The sequence below is a fragment of the Anastrepha obliqua genome, chromosome 6, assembly GCF_027943255.1.
Source record: "Anastrepha obliqua isolate idAnaObli1 chromosome 6, idAnaObli1_1.0, whole genome shotgun sequence".
NCBI lineage: Eukaryota > Metazoa > Arthropoda > Insecta > Diptera > Tephritidae > Anastrepha > Anastrepha obliqua.
In genome coordinates this window covers 65,818,944-65,839,212 of record NC_072897.1, presented here as the reverse complement: position 1 = coordinate 65,839,212, position 20,269 = coordinate 65,818,944, and the positions used below count along the sequence as shown (strand labels likewise).

The window sequence follows — 20,269 nt, the reverse complement described above, 5'->3', positions numbered from 1 at the left end:
ACATACGAAACCGAAGGACTTCAGGCCAATTAGCCTATCATCCTTTTTGTTAAAATCTTTAGAGCGGTTGCTAGATGTGCATATCAACGGAAGGATTAGCCACAAACTATCACCTTCCCAACATGCATACAGCAAAGGCAAACCAGTGGAAACCGCGCTCCATGAGCTAGTTCACACAGTCGAGCTAGTTCACTTTCTAGACATCGAGGGTGCCTTCAATAACATATATCCGGAAGCAATTACCACTTCGCTAACGGAAATGGGAGTAAGCAATGCAATAGTCTCGTTTATAGAACGAATGTTAACTGGGCGAACAATAAACGCAAATTTGGGTGACACATTTTTTAAAAAATTTCCGATCAGGGGTACACCCCAAGGTGGGGTAATTTCTGCACTTCTGTGGAACCTAACTGTCAACAATCTTCTACAAGAACTGGAAAAAATTGGTGGTAAAATAATATCATATGCCGATGATATTGTAAAAGCAATCTCGGGGAAACACCTTCCAACATTATGTGGCCTCCAACAAAGATCTCTCAACAGACTATCACTTTGGTGTAAAAGTCGAGGACTATAGGTAAATCCGGAAAAAACGGATCTGATACTTTTTAGTAGGAAACACAAAACACCTACTCTTCAACAAATATTCCTAGGAGGGAAACCACTTAGAGTAATAGAAAGGGCAAAATATCTAGGACTTATACTAGATAGGAAGCTAAATTGGGGGCTCACAGTCGCAGACAGAGCACGAAAAGCTATGACCGCAATGTACTCCTGCGGAAGGCTTATTGGGAAGAAATGGGGATTGGAACCCAGAATGATACATTGGCTCTACACAGCAGTGGTTAGGCCAATTCTCTACTACGGTATAGTAATATGGTGAGATGCCCTTCAGAAGGGTGTGAACATCAAGAAACTTGACAAGGTGCAAAGACTAGCATCTGTTCTGATAACCGGTGCCATGTCAACCACACCATTGAAAGCATTATATGCGGCACTAAACCTCCTTCCGGTAGATCTGCAGGCAATATATAACGCACGCAGTGCGGCAATAAGGCTGAACACTCTAAACAAGTGGTCAAACACGGATTATGACCACGGTAAAATCCTGGCTGGCACTCTGGGGCTTCCTGGACTGGTGGACTATAGGGTTAGGTTAAATGGCTGCCCTAGCTAAAGGGCTCACTTGGACAAATGTTAAGAAATTCGTCCGTTGTGGTGCCATACATGGGAGAGGAGAGAGGAGATGGGAAGGAAGAAGGAGCCTTGGGATTAGGTACAATGATGACCATACATTTTACGACGGCGCCGACGGGGGCTGATTTGCGTTCGTAGTTAGCCGTATCAAGCTACTAATGAACTTCACCAAATTTATGATACTTACGCCGGCTATATCCGCAGGCGTAGCGAAAACGTGGGAGCCCAGATTTCTAAGTCTTTGCCAGACGAGAGCAGGGCAGCTGAGAAGCAGGTGTTGAGATGATTCCACCTCGTCCTCCAGACAGTTTCTGCAGAACGGACTTGAGGTAATCCCAAGTCTTACAGCGTGAGCACCTAACGGACAATGTCCGGTAAGGATGCCCACCAAATTTGAGAGCTGGGGCTTTGTTAGCCTTAGGAGTTCCCTTGAGCGTCCCCGATCTACTCGTGGCCAGAAGGATCTCGCGACCTTGCACGTTTGCGCACTAGCCCAGCGCTCGCTGAGTTGTCTCGAGGCCCATCTTTCCAGGAGCAGACCACAGGTTCTCAGGGGAACCCCAATTCTCTCATTACGCGACGAAACCGTCTCCAAAGTTCCCTGTCTAGCCAGCTCATCAGCCCAGCAGTTTCCCTCTATGCCGCTGTGACCGGGAACCCAAATGAGCCTGATGATGAAGTATTCGGATGCAGTCGAGAGAGAAGCCAGACATTCCCCGACTAATCTCGAACGCACAAACAACGAGCCCAAGGCCCTAATTGCCGATTGGCTATCGGAGTAAATATTTACTTCCTTAACGGTAATTACCGAATTAAGGAACCAGTCCACCGCTTCCTTAATTGCGGATACCTCCGCTTGGAATACACTACAGTGGTCCGGGAGCCTAAATTTGAGTTTGATGGGAGGCTCCTTACGGAATACTCCCCCACCAACCCTTCCGTCCAACTTCGGGCCATCCGTGAACATGTTTGCCATGCCGCCGAATGTTGCACTCCGCCCACTCATCCCTTGAGGGAATGTGAGTAGAAAAAGGTCCGCTCGGACCTAGCGTGGGTGTACAGTGGTCCAGCACCGTAAGGATGAACTCAAAGTTTTTAAGAATAACTGGGGGACTATGCACTCCCGCCTATACTTGCCATTACATCGTTTACGATCCTCCTACCCTCAAGGGAAGAGTGGGAACGGGACGACGTGAGACAGGGCGAGTCCATCCATGTTTACACAGATGGCTCAAAGCTCGAGGGCAGGGTGGGCGGAGGTGTATATTCTGAACATCTGGGGATCTCCTTCTGTTTTCTGCTCCCCGACTACTGTAGTGTCTTTCAGGCTGAACTGATGGCAATAATAAAAGCCGCGACACTGATACAGTGTGATGCGATATCCGGAAATGATATCTACATTTTCACTGATAGCCAAAAATCCCTCACAAAACAGTCGACAACCTCCAAGGTAGCCATGAAATGCCGCACATCTCTTAACGAGATGACTGAGTCATTTCACCTAAAGGTAACATGGGTTCCTGGCCATCGCGACATTGAGGGTAACTGTAGTGCCGATGAACTAGCAAGACCCGGCACTAAACTGTCTGACGAGCACGTAGATAATGACATAGGGATACCCTTACAAACATGTAAGCTACACATCCTTGAAGAAATTGTAAATAAAGCAAACGAAAGATGGCGAAATGAAGCAACCTGCAAAATCGCACGTCAACTTTGGCCAACTCTAAATGCTAAACGCACAGAATCTCTGCTAAGTCAAAATAAACACAGTCTTAGCACATTGATCTCAGTCATAACGGGGCACTGCCTAATAGGCAGACACGCCCAAAGGATGGGTGTGCAAACACATGACTTCTGTAGAAGTTGTCTAGATGAGGACGAGGAAGAGACAATCTCGCACCTACTGTGCCACTGCCCTGCTCTATCCAGACGCAGGTTTACTATTCTGGGTAGACAATTTTTTAGTGAGCTAGAAGACCTCAGTACTATAGAAATCAGAGATATTTTAAAATTTTTGAAAAGCACACACTGGTTTTAGGAGAGATAGGGACAAGCTCCCCACGCGGCATCACAATGGGCTATGAGCCTGAGTGTGTCCCACAGGACAACCGCTTCAACCTAACCTAACCTAAAAGGCATAAAACAATGGGCGTGACGCCCAGAAGATCATTTGCGGAGGTTGCAAAAGACCGAATTATCATAGGAGTTCTGGACGAGAACCATCCTGAAGGTATGCTCGCCAAGGCCCAATGGAAATGGATCGAGGCCGAGCTAACGAAAGTGGCACTGAAGGTTATTCTGGAGAACCCCGGCCCCCCGCCTGCGTGCGAAGATTTAGGCTGGCACCAAGGCCAGATAAAAATAATAGCGTGCGACGATGAGAGATCGGTTCAGCTGTACAAAGAGGCCATCTCCAAAGTCGGCGAAGTATACCCAAATGCCAAGCTAGTGGTCGTGGACAGGAAGGATATTCCGTCCAGGCCGCGAGCAAGGGTCTGGTTACCTCCAACTGTCGAAGACAGGGTAGAGATAATGAAGCTCATTCGGGTCTGCAATCTGGATATCCCAACGCAGGAGTGGAGGTATATTAAAACACTAAGCAACAAGAACAGCGTGGAAAAATCGAAAAAACAGAAGCGCGCCACCATGTAGACTCTCCTGCTCTTGACAGAAAACTCAATTGAACCGTTAGCGAAATGCGATGGGCAATTGAGATACGGTTTTGTAAAAGTAAAGCTTCACATCTACAAAACTGACTCGGATAGCCAAGCTGCAATCCAGGCACTGGGTTCGGCCACAACAACCTCCAAAGTGGTGGAACAAAGTAGGAATAGCCTCACCATCTTGAGTGAAAACCACAGAGTTACCTTAATCTGGGTCCCGGGACATCGGAACATTGAAGGTAACGGAAAAGCAGATGAACTGACAAGAGGGGGATCTGCCATGAATAACGCTCTTGCAGAATCGGTACTCACACCATAAGGTGCAGTCAAGAGCACAATTTCCCAAAAATACCTCCGAATCGTTGACTGTAGGGGGAAGGTCCAGACGAAGTGCAAAATTAGCAGAACGTTATGGCCCACCTACAACCTCAAGCAATCGTCGGCATTAATAAGAATGAAACGACGGGACGCCTGGAGACTAACGGCAGTCATAACTGGCTTTCGGTCTATCGGAGAACAAGCAGCCAAAATGGGTATCCCTCACAATACATACTGTCATAGTTGTAAACAACCGGAGAAAAAGGAGACAATCTTCCATTTCCTCTGTGAATGCCCTGCCCTATGGAAGGACAGAATGTTAACCCTGGGCCAACCGGTGTTCGAGAATCTCGAACAACTATCTGGCTTAGACGTTAACAACCTAATAAGGTTCCTTAACCGCATAGACTGGATATAGTTATGCTGTAAAAAACCATTAAACAAGTTGGCAACGAGGATGTGGCAACAAAATAGCGCGGAAGCGCTAGTTGGATTCTGGAAGAATCACCACTTTAATCAACCAACCAACCAACAAAACTGATACGGAAGCAATAGAGTTCCTCACCACGAAGAAAAGTAGAAATCCCATCAGCGAACTAGAGCCCATGAGCGAAACAGAGCCAATGAGCGAAGACGACCATCCCACCGAAGAAGAATACGCCTCTTCAGGCTCAGAAATGGGCTTAGGGAGGTTGTACTTCGAACGGGAGCGTAAGTATTCCTTACAACAGCGTAAGTATTCCGAAAGGGAACTTTTATGCGAAAATAAAGAAGACCCAGACATAACGCTAACAGCTGATGCATCTTCTTCAGATAAACCTACACCACTATAAGGAAGCCCGCCTTGCTCTCCTGGATCGTCTGGCAGAAGATCAGCCGGATGTAGTCCTCATCCCCTCTTCTATGGGTTCAGGCATTAAAATCCTTGCTAAAGAGCCTAGAAGAAAGAGGCCAACACGTCGTAGCATATGCGGACGATGTTGCAATGGTAGTAAGAGGGAAATTTCCCAATACACTTAGAGAAATCATGCAAGATTTACAAAACATGGTTGAAACCTGGTCAAAAGCAAATGGGCTAAGCGTCAACCCCAATAAAACTGAACTCAAAATATCTACCAGGAAACATAAAACTCCAAATATCGCTCCCCTGACTCTAGGTGGAACGGCACTGTCATTTAGTGATGAGGCCCGCTACATAGGTCTAATATTAGACGGAAAACTAACTTGGAAGGCAAATGTCGAATATAGAGTAAAAAAGGCGACAATAGCACTATACTCTTGTAAACAGCTGAAAGGACTATCGTATATTGACTTTACACAGCAATTGTCAGACCAATCTTATCATACGGCGTATTAGTATGGTGGCCGGCTTTAGATAAATCATACATTAAAAGAACCATGGTACATGTACAAAGAATGGCCAGTCTTTGCATCTGCGGGGTCCTTAGGACCACACCAACAGGTGCATTATATATTAAGTTTAATATTTTACCAATAGAGCAATTCCGTAAGCAAACAGCTGCCAGCCCTGCATTCCTGGCACAACGGATTTCTGTAAGACCAACGACATCAATTTAAATAAATCCTTTGTCACAGTATTTCCTTCCAAAGAGGAATGGGATAACGCGTTTATTGTAAAGAAAAATGATTTAAACATCTACACAGATGGCTTAAAACTGGACAACAAAGTAGGTGGAGGGGTTTACTCCGATTAACTCGGAGTATGCCAATCATTTCGCCTACCTGACTATTGCAGTGTATTTCAGGCGCAAGTCTCTACCATAAAAGAGGGACTTACAGAAATAAAAACGAGAGTATTATCCACAAATGAAGTCTTCATTTACTTGGACAGTCAAGCGGCAATAAAAGCGCTTGAATCAAAAAGGCACTCGTCAGTTCTAAATGACGTATCTAAGTGCTACAAGGTGCACCTTATCTGGGTGCCAGGCCACAGGAATATTGCAGGAAACTGCAAGGCGGATGAACTTGCACGAACCGGTACAACGCTCGATCTCGAACCGGATAAGGCGCTGATACCCATGCCCATAGCCACTTGTAAATTACTTATAGGCAGGGAAACCATCAAAAAGGTAAATACAAGCTGGTAAAACCTCACAACATGCGAACTAAGCAGACAGACATGCCGAACTGGAACAGCGGTCGATCGAAGATCTTGCTAAGATTTAACAGAGAAGCTATAAGAAAAATGATAGGTGTATTAACTGGTCATTGTTTAATAGGCAGCCACGCTAGAAGGTTCGGACTCTCGTACTTCGATTTCTCTAGAAGCTGTCTTAATACAGAAGAAGAGGAAACAGTCAGACACCTTTTATGTGAGTGTGAAAGCTAAGCTATGAGAAGGCTGCGCACTCTTGACACAGCATTTCTAACCGATGTAGCGGACATAGCCCATTTAAAACTAACGAAGTTCTGCTCGTTTATTAAAGCTACTGGATGGTTTGAAAAGGAACACGTAGATTAACGATAAGCTCCAGTGGTATCACAATGGACCTGCGAAAGGTCTAAGGATGTCTTTATGACAACCACCCCACCTACCTACCTCATGTTTAACAAATCCCTTGAACGAGGAGAATTCATAGATGCCTGGAAAGTAACAACAATTAATGCAGTATTCAAAAGTGCGGTTTCAAAATTATTTGAATTAATAGTGAAAGAAAAAATTTATTTCGCAGTTAATCGTTATATTTCAGCAGACCAACACGGCTTCATGAAAGATAGATCTACTGTTTCAAATCTTGCGGTGTTCTCTGAATATTGTATATCATCTTTAAAAAAAAGCTGTGAGCTGTTTACACAGACTTTTCAAAAGCATTTGATAAGGCTTATCACAGGGTTTTAATTGCCAAACTGAATGCCAAAGGATTCCATTCCACTCTTTTAAAATGGATTAAATCCTATCTCTCCTCCCGGAAATGTGTTGTTAATCTTGTTCTCTTATACCCACTTCCTACCACATTTGTGGTTCTAGTTTACCCAATCGAAGTGAAATTACTGATCTTGGTATGGTATTTGATTCTAAATTCTCTTTTCAAAAACATTTAAATAACACCATTTCAAAGTCTTATTCCGTACTTGCGTTTATTCGACGTTTTAGTTCGGACCTTGTTGATCCATATACTCTAAAGTTCTTATATACGTCTCTGGCACGTTCGAAGTTGGGATACGCCGTCTTTATTTGGAGACCATATTATGCTTGCCATATTAGTAGGCTTGAACGTGTCCAGAAAGATTTTGTGCGTTATGCTTTGCGTTCTTTAAATTTCACTGATCCAATTCCATCCTACAAAAGTTGGTGCTTGCTCATTAATCTCAAATCACTAAATATTAGAAGGACTATTCTCTCCATGACTTTCCTTTTCGATTTGATAAATGGGGTTATTGACGCCCCATCGCTACTCGAGAAAATCAATTTCAATATTCCTCAGCGAAGTTTACGGAATCATGATTTTTTCTGGTTAGGGATGGTAAGAACTAATTATGCTTCCAATGCTCCGATTTCTAGAACTCTGGGAGAATTTAATTCGTTTTCAAATCATACTGGCCTAGATTTTGCTTCCACAAAGAACCACTTCAAATTGGTACTAAATGCATTGTTGAACTAAATTTTTAATATTATCTAATAATCTTCCTCTGTAAATTATACAATATGAAATGTTATCTTTTTCTTTCACTCATTATAATTGAAACTAAATAATTATAAGTTTAATTTTACTTTGATAAATTTATTCAGCATTAATCTGTTTTCATAGACTGTAAGAAATACTGTATATTTTAAACTATTAATTAATTAATTAAATAAATATCGCCTATAAGGCTCTAGTGAGCGTATTGTGTGAAAGGCTGAAGCCCACCGTCAACCAACTGATTGTACCTTATCAGTGTAGCTTTAGACCTGGAAAGTCTACCATCGACCAAATATTCACGATACGCCAAATCTTGGAAAATATCCATGAAAGAAGAATCGACACATACCATCTATTCGTCGATTTCAAAGCTGCATTCGACAGTACGAAAAGGAGTTACCTATATGCCGCGATGTCTGAATTTGGTATCCCCGCAAAACTAATACGGCTATGCAAGATGACGTTGCTCAATACCACCAGCGCTGTCAGAATTGGGAAGGAGCTCTCTGGGCCGTTTGATACCAAACGAAGTTTCAGATAAGGGGACTCGTTGTCGTGTGACTTCTTTAACCTGATGTTGGAAAGGATCCTACGAGCCGCAGAAGTTATTCGCTCAGGCACAATATTTTATAAAAGTGTACAATTGATGGCGTATGCTGATGATATTGACATCATCGGCCTTAACAACCGCGCTGTTAGTTCAGACTTCTCAAAACTGGATTAAGAGGCAAAGCGAATGGGTCTGGTGGTGAACGAGGACAAAACGATTCTGATGTTTAGGTTTTAAAAGCCTTCGTTTATTTAGCAACCAGCATTAACACCGATAACAATGTCAGCCTTGAAATCCAACGTAGAATCTCTCTTGCCAACAAGTGCTACTTTGGGCTAAATAGGCAACTGAGCAGTAAAGTCCTCTCTCGACGAACAAAACTAACACTCTACAAGACTCTCATCATGCCCGTCCTAACGTATGGCGCAGAAACTTGGACGATGACAACATCCGATGAAGCGACGCTTGGAGTGCTCGAGAGAAATATTCTCCGTAAGATTTTTGGACCTTTGCACGTTGGCAACGGCGAATATCGCAGACGATGGAACGATGAGCTGTATGAGCTTTACGACGACATAGACATAGCGCAGCGAATAAAGATCCAGCAGCTACGTTGGCTGGGTCATGTCGTCCGAATGGATACAAGCGTTCCAGCTTTGAAAGTATTCGATGCGGTACCAGCTGGTGGTAGCAGAGGAAGAGGAAGGCCTCCTCTGCGTTGAAAAGATCAGGTGGAGAAAGACATGGCTTCACTTAGTGTATCCCATTGGCGCCGGTTAACACGAAAAAGAAACGGCCAAAATAGCGTAAGCGGTTGTCGCGCCCATTAAGAAGAAGAAGGACGACGGTCAATAATAAACGGAGCAAAAGACATGTCAAAATTTCTGCGCTAGTCGCTGCTGCACCTGACACTTCGCGCTGTGCATTCGCCTGCTGCTCCGGTTGATAATGCACAGTGGACCACTGTCAATAAGAAACGGAGCAAAAACCAAGTACGAGTAATAGGAACAAATACTTGTAATGATTTGGATGTCGCGGTCAAATACAAATGGTTACACCTAGCTGTTTTCTCTCCCTCCGTATCTGAAGATGCTATTAAAGATTACGTCTCTAAGCATACAGGCTTGAGTACAAATTTACTTTCCTATTTCAAACTGATTAAAAAGGATGTTTCATTAACCAGTATTAAAAGGGTCACCGATACCGGCATAACAACATCTTCGAATCTTCCTAGTGGTGGTCTTAAGGTCTATTTTCAGAACTTATCCGGCATACGTAGAACGGCTGAGTATGTACATTCCCTTGTGCGCAGTTAGATTACGACATCTTCGTTCTTGTTGAGACTTGGCTAAATACAAGTTTCCACGACAGTGAACTTTTCGACCCGAACTTATTTAACGTTTTTCGCAAAGACAGGGATGCTGCAAAAACAGGGTGCTTGCGCGGGGGTGGCGTTCTTATTGCTATCAAGTGTAACTTAAACGCATTTTTGTGCCCCCTCATGAACGCTGACTCTCTGTTGGATCAGATCTGCGTCTGCATAAGTTGTCCCAATTCACAAGGCTCTTTATATCTACTTGCCTCGTATTTTTCGCCTGAAAGTTCATACGAGCTGTATAAAGCGCATGTTGACAACATTGTATATCTAGTCTTAAATAATCTTAATGACAATCATTTATGTGTATTAGGTGATTTCAACTTAAGTAAGATAAACTGGCGTACTAGAGTCTCTAACTCTATTCTCACACCAAATAATGTTACTGCAAATCATGAATTATATTTTATTGATAATATACTTACTCTTAATTTATTTCAAATTAATAATTTTGCTAATTCTCTGAATAGAATCTTAGACCTCATATTTGTAAGTGATAACATAAACTACAAGATCAATGAATGTTTGAATCCCATAACTCCTAAAGATAACCACCATTTACCCTTAGTTGTCAAACTCGACTTTTACTGTTTTGCTACTATTCCGTCTGATGACAGGTTATCATTCAATTATTCATTATGCGATTTTGCCAATTTCAATGACTTATTACTGGACATTAATTGGGATAGCGAATGCTAAAGGATTTCAATGATTTAAATAGTTCTCTCTATGATAGCTATATTAACAACATGGAGTTAAACATTAAAGCAAATCCCAAAATCTTTTAGAAATACATAAATTGTAGAACGAGTAGTGCCAGTGTTCCCACTTTTTCGATAATAGTCAAGCGCGAAGCCCAAGTGAAGCGGCAAACTTATTTGCGGAGTTTTTTAAATCCAATTGTGTTGACGAAGAACTTGATCCTCCGTCCGACTTTTCTTCTAACTTAGTTTATGCCCTGAACTTTGGAAGTCTTTTCCTCTCTCATGAGGGTATTAATAAAGCTTTAGTTAAGTTAAATTCATCCTCTCAAACTGATGCTGATGGGCTTTTAACAGTTTTGTTAAAAAGTTGTCCGGCCTTGGTCTATCCCCTGAAAATTATTTTCAACAAATCTTTATCGTCGGAGTGTTTTATTGACGCGTGGCAGCTCTCTTTCATTACGCCCTTCTTTAAGAGTGGCAATACAAATGACGTTAGAAATTATAGGCCTACTTCAAAGCTGTCAACTATTTCCAAAATTTTTGAGCACGCGGTCTATGCAAAGCTGACCCTTGCGGTTAAATCTTTAATTTGCCCTAACCAGCATGGGTTTATTGCTAACAGGTCTACAGTATCTAATCTGGCTGTTTTTAGTGAATACTGCATTGATTCTTTCTCCGCTGGCTTCCAGGTCGATTGTACTTACACCGACTTTTCGAGCAATAGACGTTGCGTTGTAACAATTGATGGTATTTTGGGACCGCTTTTATTTGTGTTATTTATTAATGACATCAAAAGTTGTCTTTCTTATGCTAAATTTTTGCTTTATGCTGATGACCTTAAGATCTTCTCAGCGATTAAGACTCAAGAGGATCCCACTAAACTTCAAACCGATTTGAATAGGCTTTACTTGTGGTGCCAGAATTCACGACTTTCGCTGAACTTATCTAAGTGCTTTCAAATATCTTATTCGAAAACCTCTAACATTTTGTGCACTAAGTACAGTATCTCGACATGTGTCCTTGTCTCAGTGTGTTGGCGAGTTTAAGGACCTTGGCGTTATCTTTGACAACAAATTCTCTTTTAATAACCATATAAATTATATTACTTCAAAATCTTTTTCGATGTTGGGCTTCATCAGACGGAACGCCACTAAGTTCTCTTATCCCTACACTATTAAGTTACTCTATATGTCTTTTGTTAGATTTCATTTAGAATATGCTGTGTTTATTTTGAGGCTGTGTAGTCAGCAGGTTATCAATAGAATCGAACGTGTGCAAAAAATATTTCTCAAATATGTCCTTCGGTCTCTGTATTTTATTGATCCCATGCCGTTATATTCTGCTCGTCTCATGCTTTTAAGTCTCAAGTCCTTAGAAATTCGTAGGTCTGTCTGTGTTTGTCTTTTACTCATAATGTTATTACTGGAGTGAATGATTGTCCCTACTTGTTGGAAAGGATTCGATTTCATGTTCCCCAACGATCTCTTAGGAACTTCTACCCTTTTTATGGGGGAAACTTTAGAACTAAGTATGCCAGTAATGCTCCAAATACTCGTGCTTTACGGGAATTGAGTTCATAATGATGTTTTTCTCGATTTTTCGCTTTCAAGAGTAGGATTTTTAAATCTCCTGATTTCTATATTATAGATGTTTTTAATTACATGTATACCTTTAGTTTACGCTGAGCAACTTTTATATCATAGTCTGTAAGGATTGTAATTCATAGACTTAAATATATAAATAAATAAATATATGACTTTGTCTGTTCACTCGTTCACATGTTGAATTTTTGACTGATTTCCTTGTGCTAATGTACTTCTGCTTATACTTATATACACATGTTAAACAACTATAGTAATTTCTAGATGTATTAACTCGTATTTTCCGGCAAATTCTGTTTTGCCATCTGGTATTCATGTTTTTGTTTTAGTATTTCATTCGGTCGGTTATGATGCCAGTCGATTCTCGAACTTTCGTGATTTGCCACACTGCCCTCCACTTAAGCCTGATTGTCGATTACAGACCAAATTTTTTTAACCAAACAGAGCTAACCTATCCAGGTGAACAACTTACCTCTATCCAGTTTTGCATTGCCTTCCCAGAATGTTTGCTAAGTCCTTCGGAGTGCACATTACGGTCAGTAGCCGGGTATGATAGAGTTATTCGTCCATGTCACCCTGAGGTGTTTCCCAATGACTACATTCGCCCATTACAGGAGCGGCATCTCTTCCGAACGCTAAATCAATAAATCAATCAATGGCTTCCAAAGATGATCCTTGCGGGTGATTGGCCAATACTTTCATGTGTAGGGGTCCACGCAAGTGGGGAAAGTTCGTGAATACCATTCACTTAAGAGTGGCCACGACGTTTCTTCTACATATGTTCTAAGCAGCTCACAACTTCTAGGCTTCGCCTAAGTATCCCCTGCGTGTGCTCCCGAACATCCGTTTGAGAGCAAGCTTATGTGAGAAGGTGAAACATCCCAGGATATCTGGTTGTGCGCTGGAGGTGGGACCCACGTCGTAAAAAACTACCCCATTAACAACCACGCAAAGTCTCGGATGAGAACTTCCTATACTGATGACGACCCCTGCAAATGAACTAAGGACTATGATTTGAGGGCATGCACCTGGAATGTCCGGTCCCTTAGGTGCCTCTACCCGGCTGTTTGATGTCTTCATGAGACTCCGGGCTGACATCATTGCCATTCCAGTCATGAAATGGACGGGGCAAGGCAAGAAGAGCATTGCACCTTGCGTTGTCTACTACAGCTACAATGTAAAGGAGTTGGATTTATAGTGGGAGAGAAACCTCGCCACCAAGTACTTTCGTTCGGTTCGTGAAAGAGTGTCTCGCAATAATCCTTATCAAAGGATTGCTCATTTGCGCCCAGGCCACTATGGAAGAGAAGGACGGTGCTCCTAAAAATTCCTTCTTTGAGCGCCTGGATCGTTCCTATGAGCCGACAATCGCAACAGACGGACAGAAGATTTGTCACTCCACCCTCACTCCTGCTCTCTGAGAGTACGGCCCTACAACCCGGCATGCAGGAACAATGAAGGAGTACTTATTGTTCCATACGTTCCGCCGCCGAAGAAAAAATCAGATCTCGGCGAGCCCGACAAAACAATTGGTATGACGGAGGATTTCATGCAGCCGCAGAAAGAAGGGATGCTGCCTATAGATCCACGCTACGATCGGGCGCAACGTGAGGCATGTGAGATCGCAACCGGCAGTTGCAAAAGGAAGATAGACGTATTATCAGGATGAAGAAACAAGAGGCCGAAATACGTGAGTGAGAGGAGCTTGAGATGCTGGCCATTAGGAAAAACGCCGAAAAATTCCACCAGAAAGTTCGGCGACTTACTGAACATTACAAGACCGGGGCTTTTACATGTAAGAGCAAAGACGGCGATCTGGTGACTTACATCTAGAACGTGCTTGAATTATGGAGGGAACACTTCCCAAATCTGCTATATAGTGACAACTGCAGAATATGTAAACTTCCATACCCAAATCGATAACACGGCTAAAGATCAACAAAGACGCCCGACAGACTACCTGCTGAGCTATTCAAACATACGGCGAGGAGCTGTTAAGGTGCATGCATCAACCCCTTTGCAAAATATGGTCGGATGAAAGCATGCCCACGGATTAGAATTAAAGTGTGCTCTGCACACTCCATAAGAAGGGTGATACTGCACTATGTACCAATTACCGATATTTTGGGGATTAGTCTTCTAAATATCGTGAAGAAAGTTGTATAGAGCGTAGTGTGTAAAAGGCTGAACCTCACCATCAACTAACTGATTGCCCCACATCAGTGTGTCTTAAGAGCTGGAAAATCCACCATCCACCAGATATTCCGAAAAGGCCAAAGCTTGGAAAAGACCCATGAAAGGAGAACCGATACTCACCATCTTTTTGCCGCCTTCAAAGCTGCATTCGACAGTACGAGAAGGAGTTGCCTGTAAGCCACGCTGTCTAAATTTGGTATCCCCGCAAATCACTACGGTTATATTGGAGGTTGAATTAGTTTTAAAGGTTTTTTTCGAAGATTTGGGGCTTTATTGTGAAAAAACGGTACAAAATATTTTATTCGAAGTATTGGCCATCGCCAGCTACAACTTTCGCCCATCTTTCAGGCAATTTCCGGATGCGGTTTCTCCAAAATTCTGGCCGCTGCTTGGCTATCCATGACTCAACCCATATTTTGGTAGCCTCGTACGAGGAGAGCCGCTGGTCCGCCAAATCGAGACTCATATGCCGGAACAAATGATAATCGGAGGGAGCTATGTCTGGACTATACGGCGGGTGGGGTAACACTTCTAACACAGCCAAGCGTTCCAAGGTATTTTTTGACAGGTTGAGCAACATGCGGCCGAGCGTTGTTATGTTGCAAAATAACCTTGTCGTGCCTTTTTACCGTTTCCGGCCATTTTTCTTTCAATGCCCGGCTTAAACGCATCAATTGCAGTCGGTAACGATCCCCCGTGATTGTTTCGCCCGGTTGGAGCAGCTCAAAATATACGACGCCGACCTGATCCCACCAAATGCAGAGCATGATTTTCTTGCCGTGAATATTCTGCTTGGCCGTCGACGTTGATGCGTGGCCGGGCAAACCCCATGATTTTTTGCGTTTTGGGTTATCGTAGTGGATCCATTTTTCGTCGCCAGTCACCACCCGATGCAATAAACCCTTCCGATTTTGTCGCTCGATCAGCAATTCGCACGTAAAAAATCGCCGTTCGACGTCGCGCAGCTTCAACTCGTACGGGACCCAATGTCCTTGCTTTTGGATCATTCCCATCGCTTTGAGACGCTTGCAAACGGTTGATTTATCAACGCCCAATGATTCAGCAAGCTCTTCTTGGGCTTGGCACGAGTCCTCATTTACCAATTCCCCCAATTCCGCGTCCTCGAACTTTTTGGGCTGGCCAAGACGCTCCTTGTCTTCGGTGTGAAAATCACCACTTTTGAATCGTCGAAACCAGTACTCACATATTGAAATCGACGGAGTATGGTCTGGGTAGGCCTCCTGCAGCAATTCACGGGCTTGGGCTGTATTTTTTTTTTTAAATTGAAGCAGAAAAGCAAAGCTTCCCGCAAATTGCGTTTCGACGGCACGAAAGTTGACATACTCGGAGCACGAAAACACTGCGTTGTTTATACTTCAGCGAAATGACAGATACTGATAAACAAAGCCTAGGGATGAGGCTTTGTCATGAATATATATTCAGTATTGCCAACGCGATAAAGTGATAAATAGCGCCATCTGTGTGTCACCTTTAAAACTAATTCAACCTCCAATATAAAATGATGTTAGGAAGGACCTCTCCGAGGCGTTTGATGCCAATCGAGGTTTAAAACAGGATGACTCTTGGCGTATGACTTTTTTAACCTGGGTCCGGAAAAGATCGTGCGAGCAGCAGAACTTAATCGCTCAGGCACAATTTTTCATAAGAGCGGACAATTGTTGGCATACAGGTATGCCTCGGTCACTGTTGACAGTTATGGTTTCGAGGTTGTAAAATACTCCGTTTATTTAAGAACCAGCATTAACACCGATAACAATGTCAGCCTTGAAATCCAACGTAGAGTCTGTCTGGCCGTCAAATGCTATTTCGGACTAAGTAGGCTATTGAGCAGTAAAGTCCTCTCTCGAGGAACAAATCTAACATTGTACAAGGCTCTCTTCATGCCTATCCTTTCGTATGGGGCAGAAGCTTGGATAATGACAACATAAGATGCGGCGTCCCTTGGAGTGTTTAGAGAAAGATTCTGAGAAATATTTTTGGATCTATGCACGTTGGCAACGGCGAATATCGTAGGCCATGGAACAATGAGCTGTATGAGCTTTACGATGACATGGATATATCGCAGCGAATAAAGACCCATCGGCTATTCGATGCGGTACCAGCAGGTGGTAGAAGAGGAAAAGGAATACCTCCTCTACGTTGGAAAGTTGGAAAGATCAGGTGGAGAAGGACCTGGCTTCACTTGATGTTTCCAACTGGCGCTGGTTAGCATGACGAGACGATGGGCGCGCTCTGTTAAACTCGGCCAAAATAGCCTAAGCGGGTATCGGTCCAATCAAGAGAAAGAAGAATCAAAAAATGAATCCGCGTTGTACTAAAGTATTGTCTTCCACACTCCTGCCTTTTGAACGTTTCGAATCGCGATGAAAGCAAAATTAATAAAAACATTTTTCTAATAACGGTCGCTCCTCGGCAGGCAATGGCAAACCTCCGAGTGTATTTCTGCCATGAAAAAGCTCCTCATAAAAATATCTGCCGTTCGGAGTCGGCTTGAAACTGTAGGTCCCTCCATTTGTGGAACAACATCAAGACGCACACCACAAATAGGAGGAGGAGCTCGGCCAAACACCTAACAGAAGTGTACGCGCCAATTATTTGTTTTTTTTTTTAGTTCTGAATTTAGAAACTATAATAAGATTACGGGATTAGGGGAATTATTTCCGTCTCCGCTTTCCCTCACGCGCACGTTAGTCATTTCAGTTTTAGATGGTCTCTGTAGCGTATTTTGCTAGGGCATGATCATTCAAGTGATTTCTTCTTATTGCACTTGGTTCCCATTCATATTCGGGTTGCAATTGCGTCAATCTGACGTCAACTATTCCCTCACATTTCGCGATTTGGAACAATATTTATACTCTATAAATACGTGGTCTGTGCTTAACTGGAATCGTTGTGCGTACAAGTATTTGTAGAAATGTTTTACGAACTCAGCCACAGCTAACAGTTCCCGCCGGGTCACGCAGTTATTCATCTTCGGTTTTCTGAAGACTCTGCTAAAGTATGTGAACAATTTTTCTTACCTCCCTTATGATCTTTTCTACCGCGATCAGATATGCTAACATAGGCCCAATACAAAAAAGTTATTTTAGCTGCTGGAATGCTTTCTCCTATTCTTTGAGCCACATAAAAGCGAAATTCTTCTTAGTGAGATTACGGAGACTCCGAGCAATAGTAATCCTGTGGAGGTATTGCGGTGACGAACTTCTTCCAGGTTTTTCAAAAGGTCGCTACATTTTATATCCATAATGTCATCCACACATGTTTTCCATTTGAGCCAGCTCAGGACATGCTCCATCAGGCGCTCAAAGTTTGCTGCTGCATTTGATAGTCCGAATGGATTCACAGAGAACTGCCACAACCCATCATTTATGCTACATTCTGTCTTCTTAAGATTGGAATCCTCAATTTTAACTTGCCAGTAATCACCTTTTACATCAAGCGTGGAAAACCATTTTTCTTCATTCAGCTTTCTATCGAGAGTGGCATATAGTCGTAAAAATGGGTAACTGTTCTTTTTCGTGACTTCATTCAGCCTTCTATATTCTACACAAAACCGTGTGCTACCATATTTTTTTTTTAACTAGCACAAGCGGTGAGCTCCATGAGCTAACTTATGGCTCAATTATTCTACTTGTCGGCACTACTCGCGCTTTGCTAGTAGAACTCATTCGTAAGGGGAAAGCATAAGATATTGAAAAAGGGGGCGGGGCTTAAATCTGATATTGTGGTAACAACAAATTAACATTTTTTATCACTGTAAAAATTAAAAAAAATGCGTTTTGAATTCAGGCATCCCAAACACACTCTCTCTTATACAGAGTTACTTGGCATTTGTCAAGACAATCATTATGATGTTATAGTTACAAGTATAGTGAGAAATGATATTGGATACATTTTCGTCCACGGGTGGTACTAGTTTTTTTTTTATCTCAGCAATACTACATTATACATTATTGTTGTATGTTCGTTGTATGATAGTCGAACACACCATAAGAAGAAACAATAATATGTATCTCACTGCGGCATTAGTTACAATAACTTAAAACTATTTTTACTTACTCGTCGTCGGAAAAATGTAAATGCTATTCACATGCGAGTAAGATTCATCATCATAGTCTTTTATGTGTTCATAATGTGTAGTGTAGGTGTCATCGTTCGACGCTCGATAAAATCTTCCGTTTTCTTCTGTATTAAGCAGATGGCCTTTTGCGTAATTAGTCAGTTCTTGTTGCTGTATTTTGCTGAAAATTTGTTGCTGTTTTCTGTACTGTTGATGTTCATCGTTCTGTACATCATCGTGTTGGTGGTATTCCAAATCAGTTAATTCCAGCAATGTATCCCTATTATCCTTTACAATAGCTACGCGAGAATTGTGTAATTGTTGGTTTTGTGGTCTGTGGAATGTTTTATATTTCGGTTGATTATTTAAATGTTGATAATATTGCTGCTGGCCATATGGAAACTGGCGTGCATGTGTTAAAAAATTCGCGGCATGCTCGGTATGGTGTGGTAAGAAGGGCACATCTTTTTCAATTCGCCTCGGAGCACTCAAATGCGTGTTGGAAAACTTATCCCATCCTACATCACGAAGAGTGGCACTTCTTCTATTCCCTACTAGAACGCCATTAAAGTTTTTGTAAAACTTATCAATAATAATATGGGGCACAGCGATGGGTTTAGTTATATTGGGCAAACGAGACAATTGCAAACGCATTAATATTTGATTTTTTATTGATTCCAGGCTTTTGCGTTTCGCTTTTTCACGCATTTGGCAAGATTGGCAACTATCAAAATTATTCTGAAACATTGAAGCTGTCATAGTGGATGCAGCGGTATCCTGTGTTGCCCTAAAGTCGTGCAGCATATTCATGTTTTGTTTAAGGAGAATTTCGCGACTTAAATATTTTACACCGCCCGCCTGAAATAGATGAATAGCATATTGTGAGACTTTTTGCGGTTCTGACGAAGACGACGAAATTGCTTGCGCTATCATAGCAATCTTTCGTACCACTGGCTTGATGTTCATAGTAATTGTCAAATTTTTATTCTCAAGTAGCATTACTGATTCCCTCAATATCATTTCAAAACTGTAGATTATAGTTTTGCTTTGGACTTCATTGTTTACATTATCTACCGCAACCTCGTCATTATTGAAATATTGCCAATTTTTTGCTGCATGGGTTTTTGTATCCATTAGATTATCACGGATCACAAAGTGCATGCGCACATCCGGCATCACAAGCGGATAATTCACAGCATCCTTTATTTGGATACAGCTCATCGAATGTGTTAGTAGTAAACATCCTAATAACGCCTGATGAATATGAAGAGAATAAGAAGAACATCATCATTTTCATAAAAAAGGAAAAGAACAGAAACTATTAGTCTTACATATTCAGTCACACTCCGTGGAGAGAGGACATCATCACATGACTGTCTGCAAAAATAAAGCAAATAAAATTTGTGAAACCTGAAACACCTCTTTTCATAATTAGACATTAGAAAATCTTGGCAGAAGAGCAAAAGTAAGTAAATTTCGAATAAAGTTATGTATGTAATAATATATGTATATACCTATGAAATAAGACTTTTTTCAATTTCAAACGTTTATTAACAAAAAATGGTTACAAATTTAATCTTCAAAATAATAGCCATCGTTAGCGACACATATCTACAGGCATGTTTTTCGACCCGCTGAATACGAATTTCAAGTCAGTTTAGGCCGTCCAGTCTTCAATTTCGAGTAAATTGCAAACAAATCCAAAAAATTGCGAAAATTCGATGTTTTGGCAAAAAAAAAAAAAATTTCAGATCTAAGGAAAGCATAATTTTTTATGTATTTTGATCCGTTACTTACTAATTTCGATCGTACTTATTTTTATCCGAATAGAAAAGCGGAGTTCCGAAAGTTTTTCACAAAGGACGATGAGAACTCGGTGGTATACTGTTCCAATGTTAAAAGCTTGGTTGATGAATTAAAACCTAATATCTATAAAG

The 20,269-nt window shown here is 41.9% G+C and overlaps 1 protein-coding gene across 1 annotated transcript in view; it reads right to left on the bottom strand.

Moving 5' to 3' along the window:
• Positions 1–19,705, bottom strand: part of LOC129250652 (uncharacterized) — an 83,376-nt gene extending 63,671 nt beyond the window's left edge. Inside the window, exons 1-3 of the mRNA XM_054890254.1 lie at positions 19,664–19,705; positions 19,281–19,586; positions 18,332–19,190 (exon numbers count right to left, since the gene is read on the bottom strand). Coding sequence (XP_054746229.1) covers positions 18,332–19,190; positions 19,281–19,553 — 1,132 coding nt within the window. The 5' untranslated portion in view covers positions 19,554–19,586; positions 19,664–19,705. The remainder of the gene's footprint in view (positions 1–18,331; positions 19,191–19,280; positions 19,587–19,663) is intronic.
• Positions 19,706–20,269: the final 564 nt, after the last annotated feature.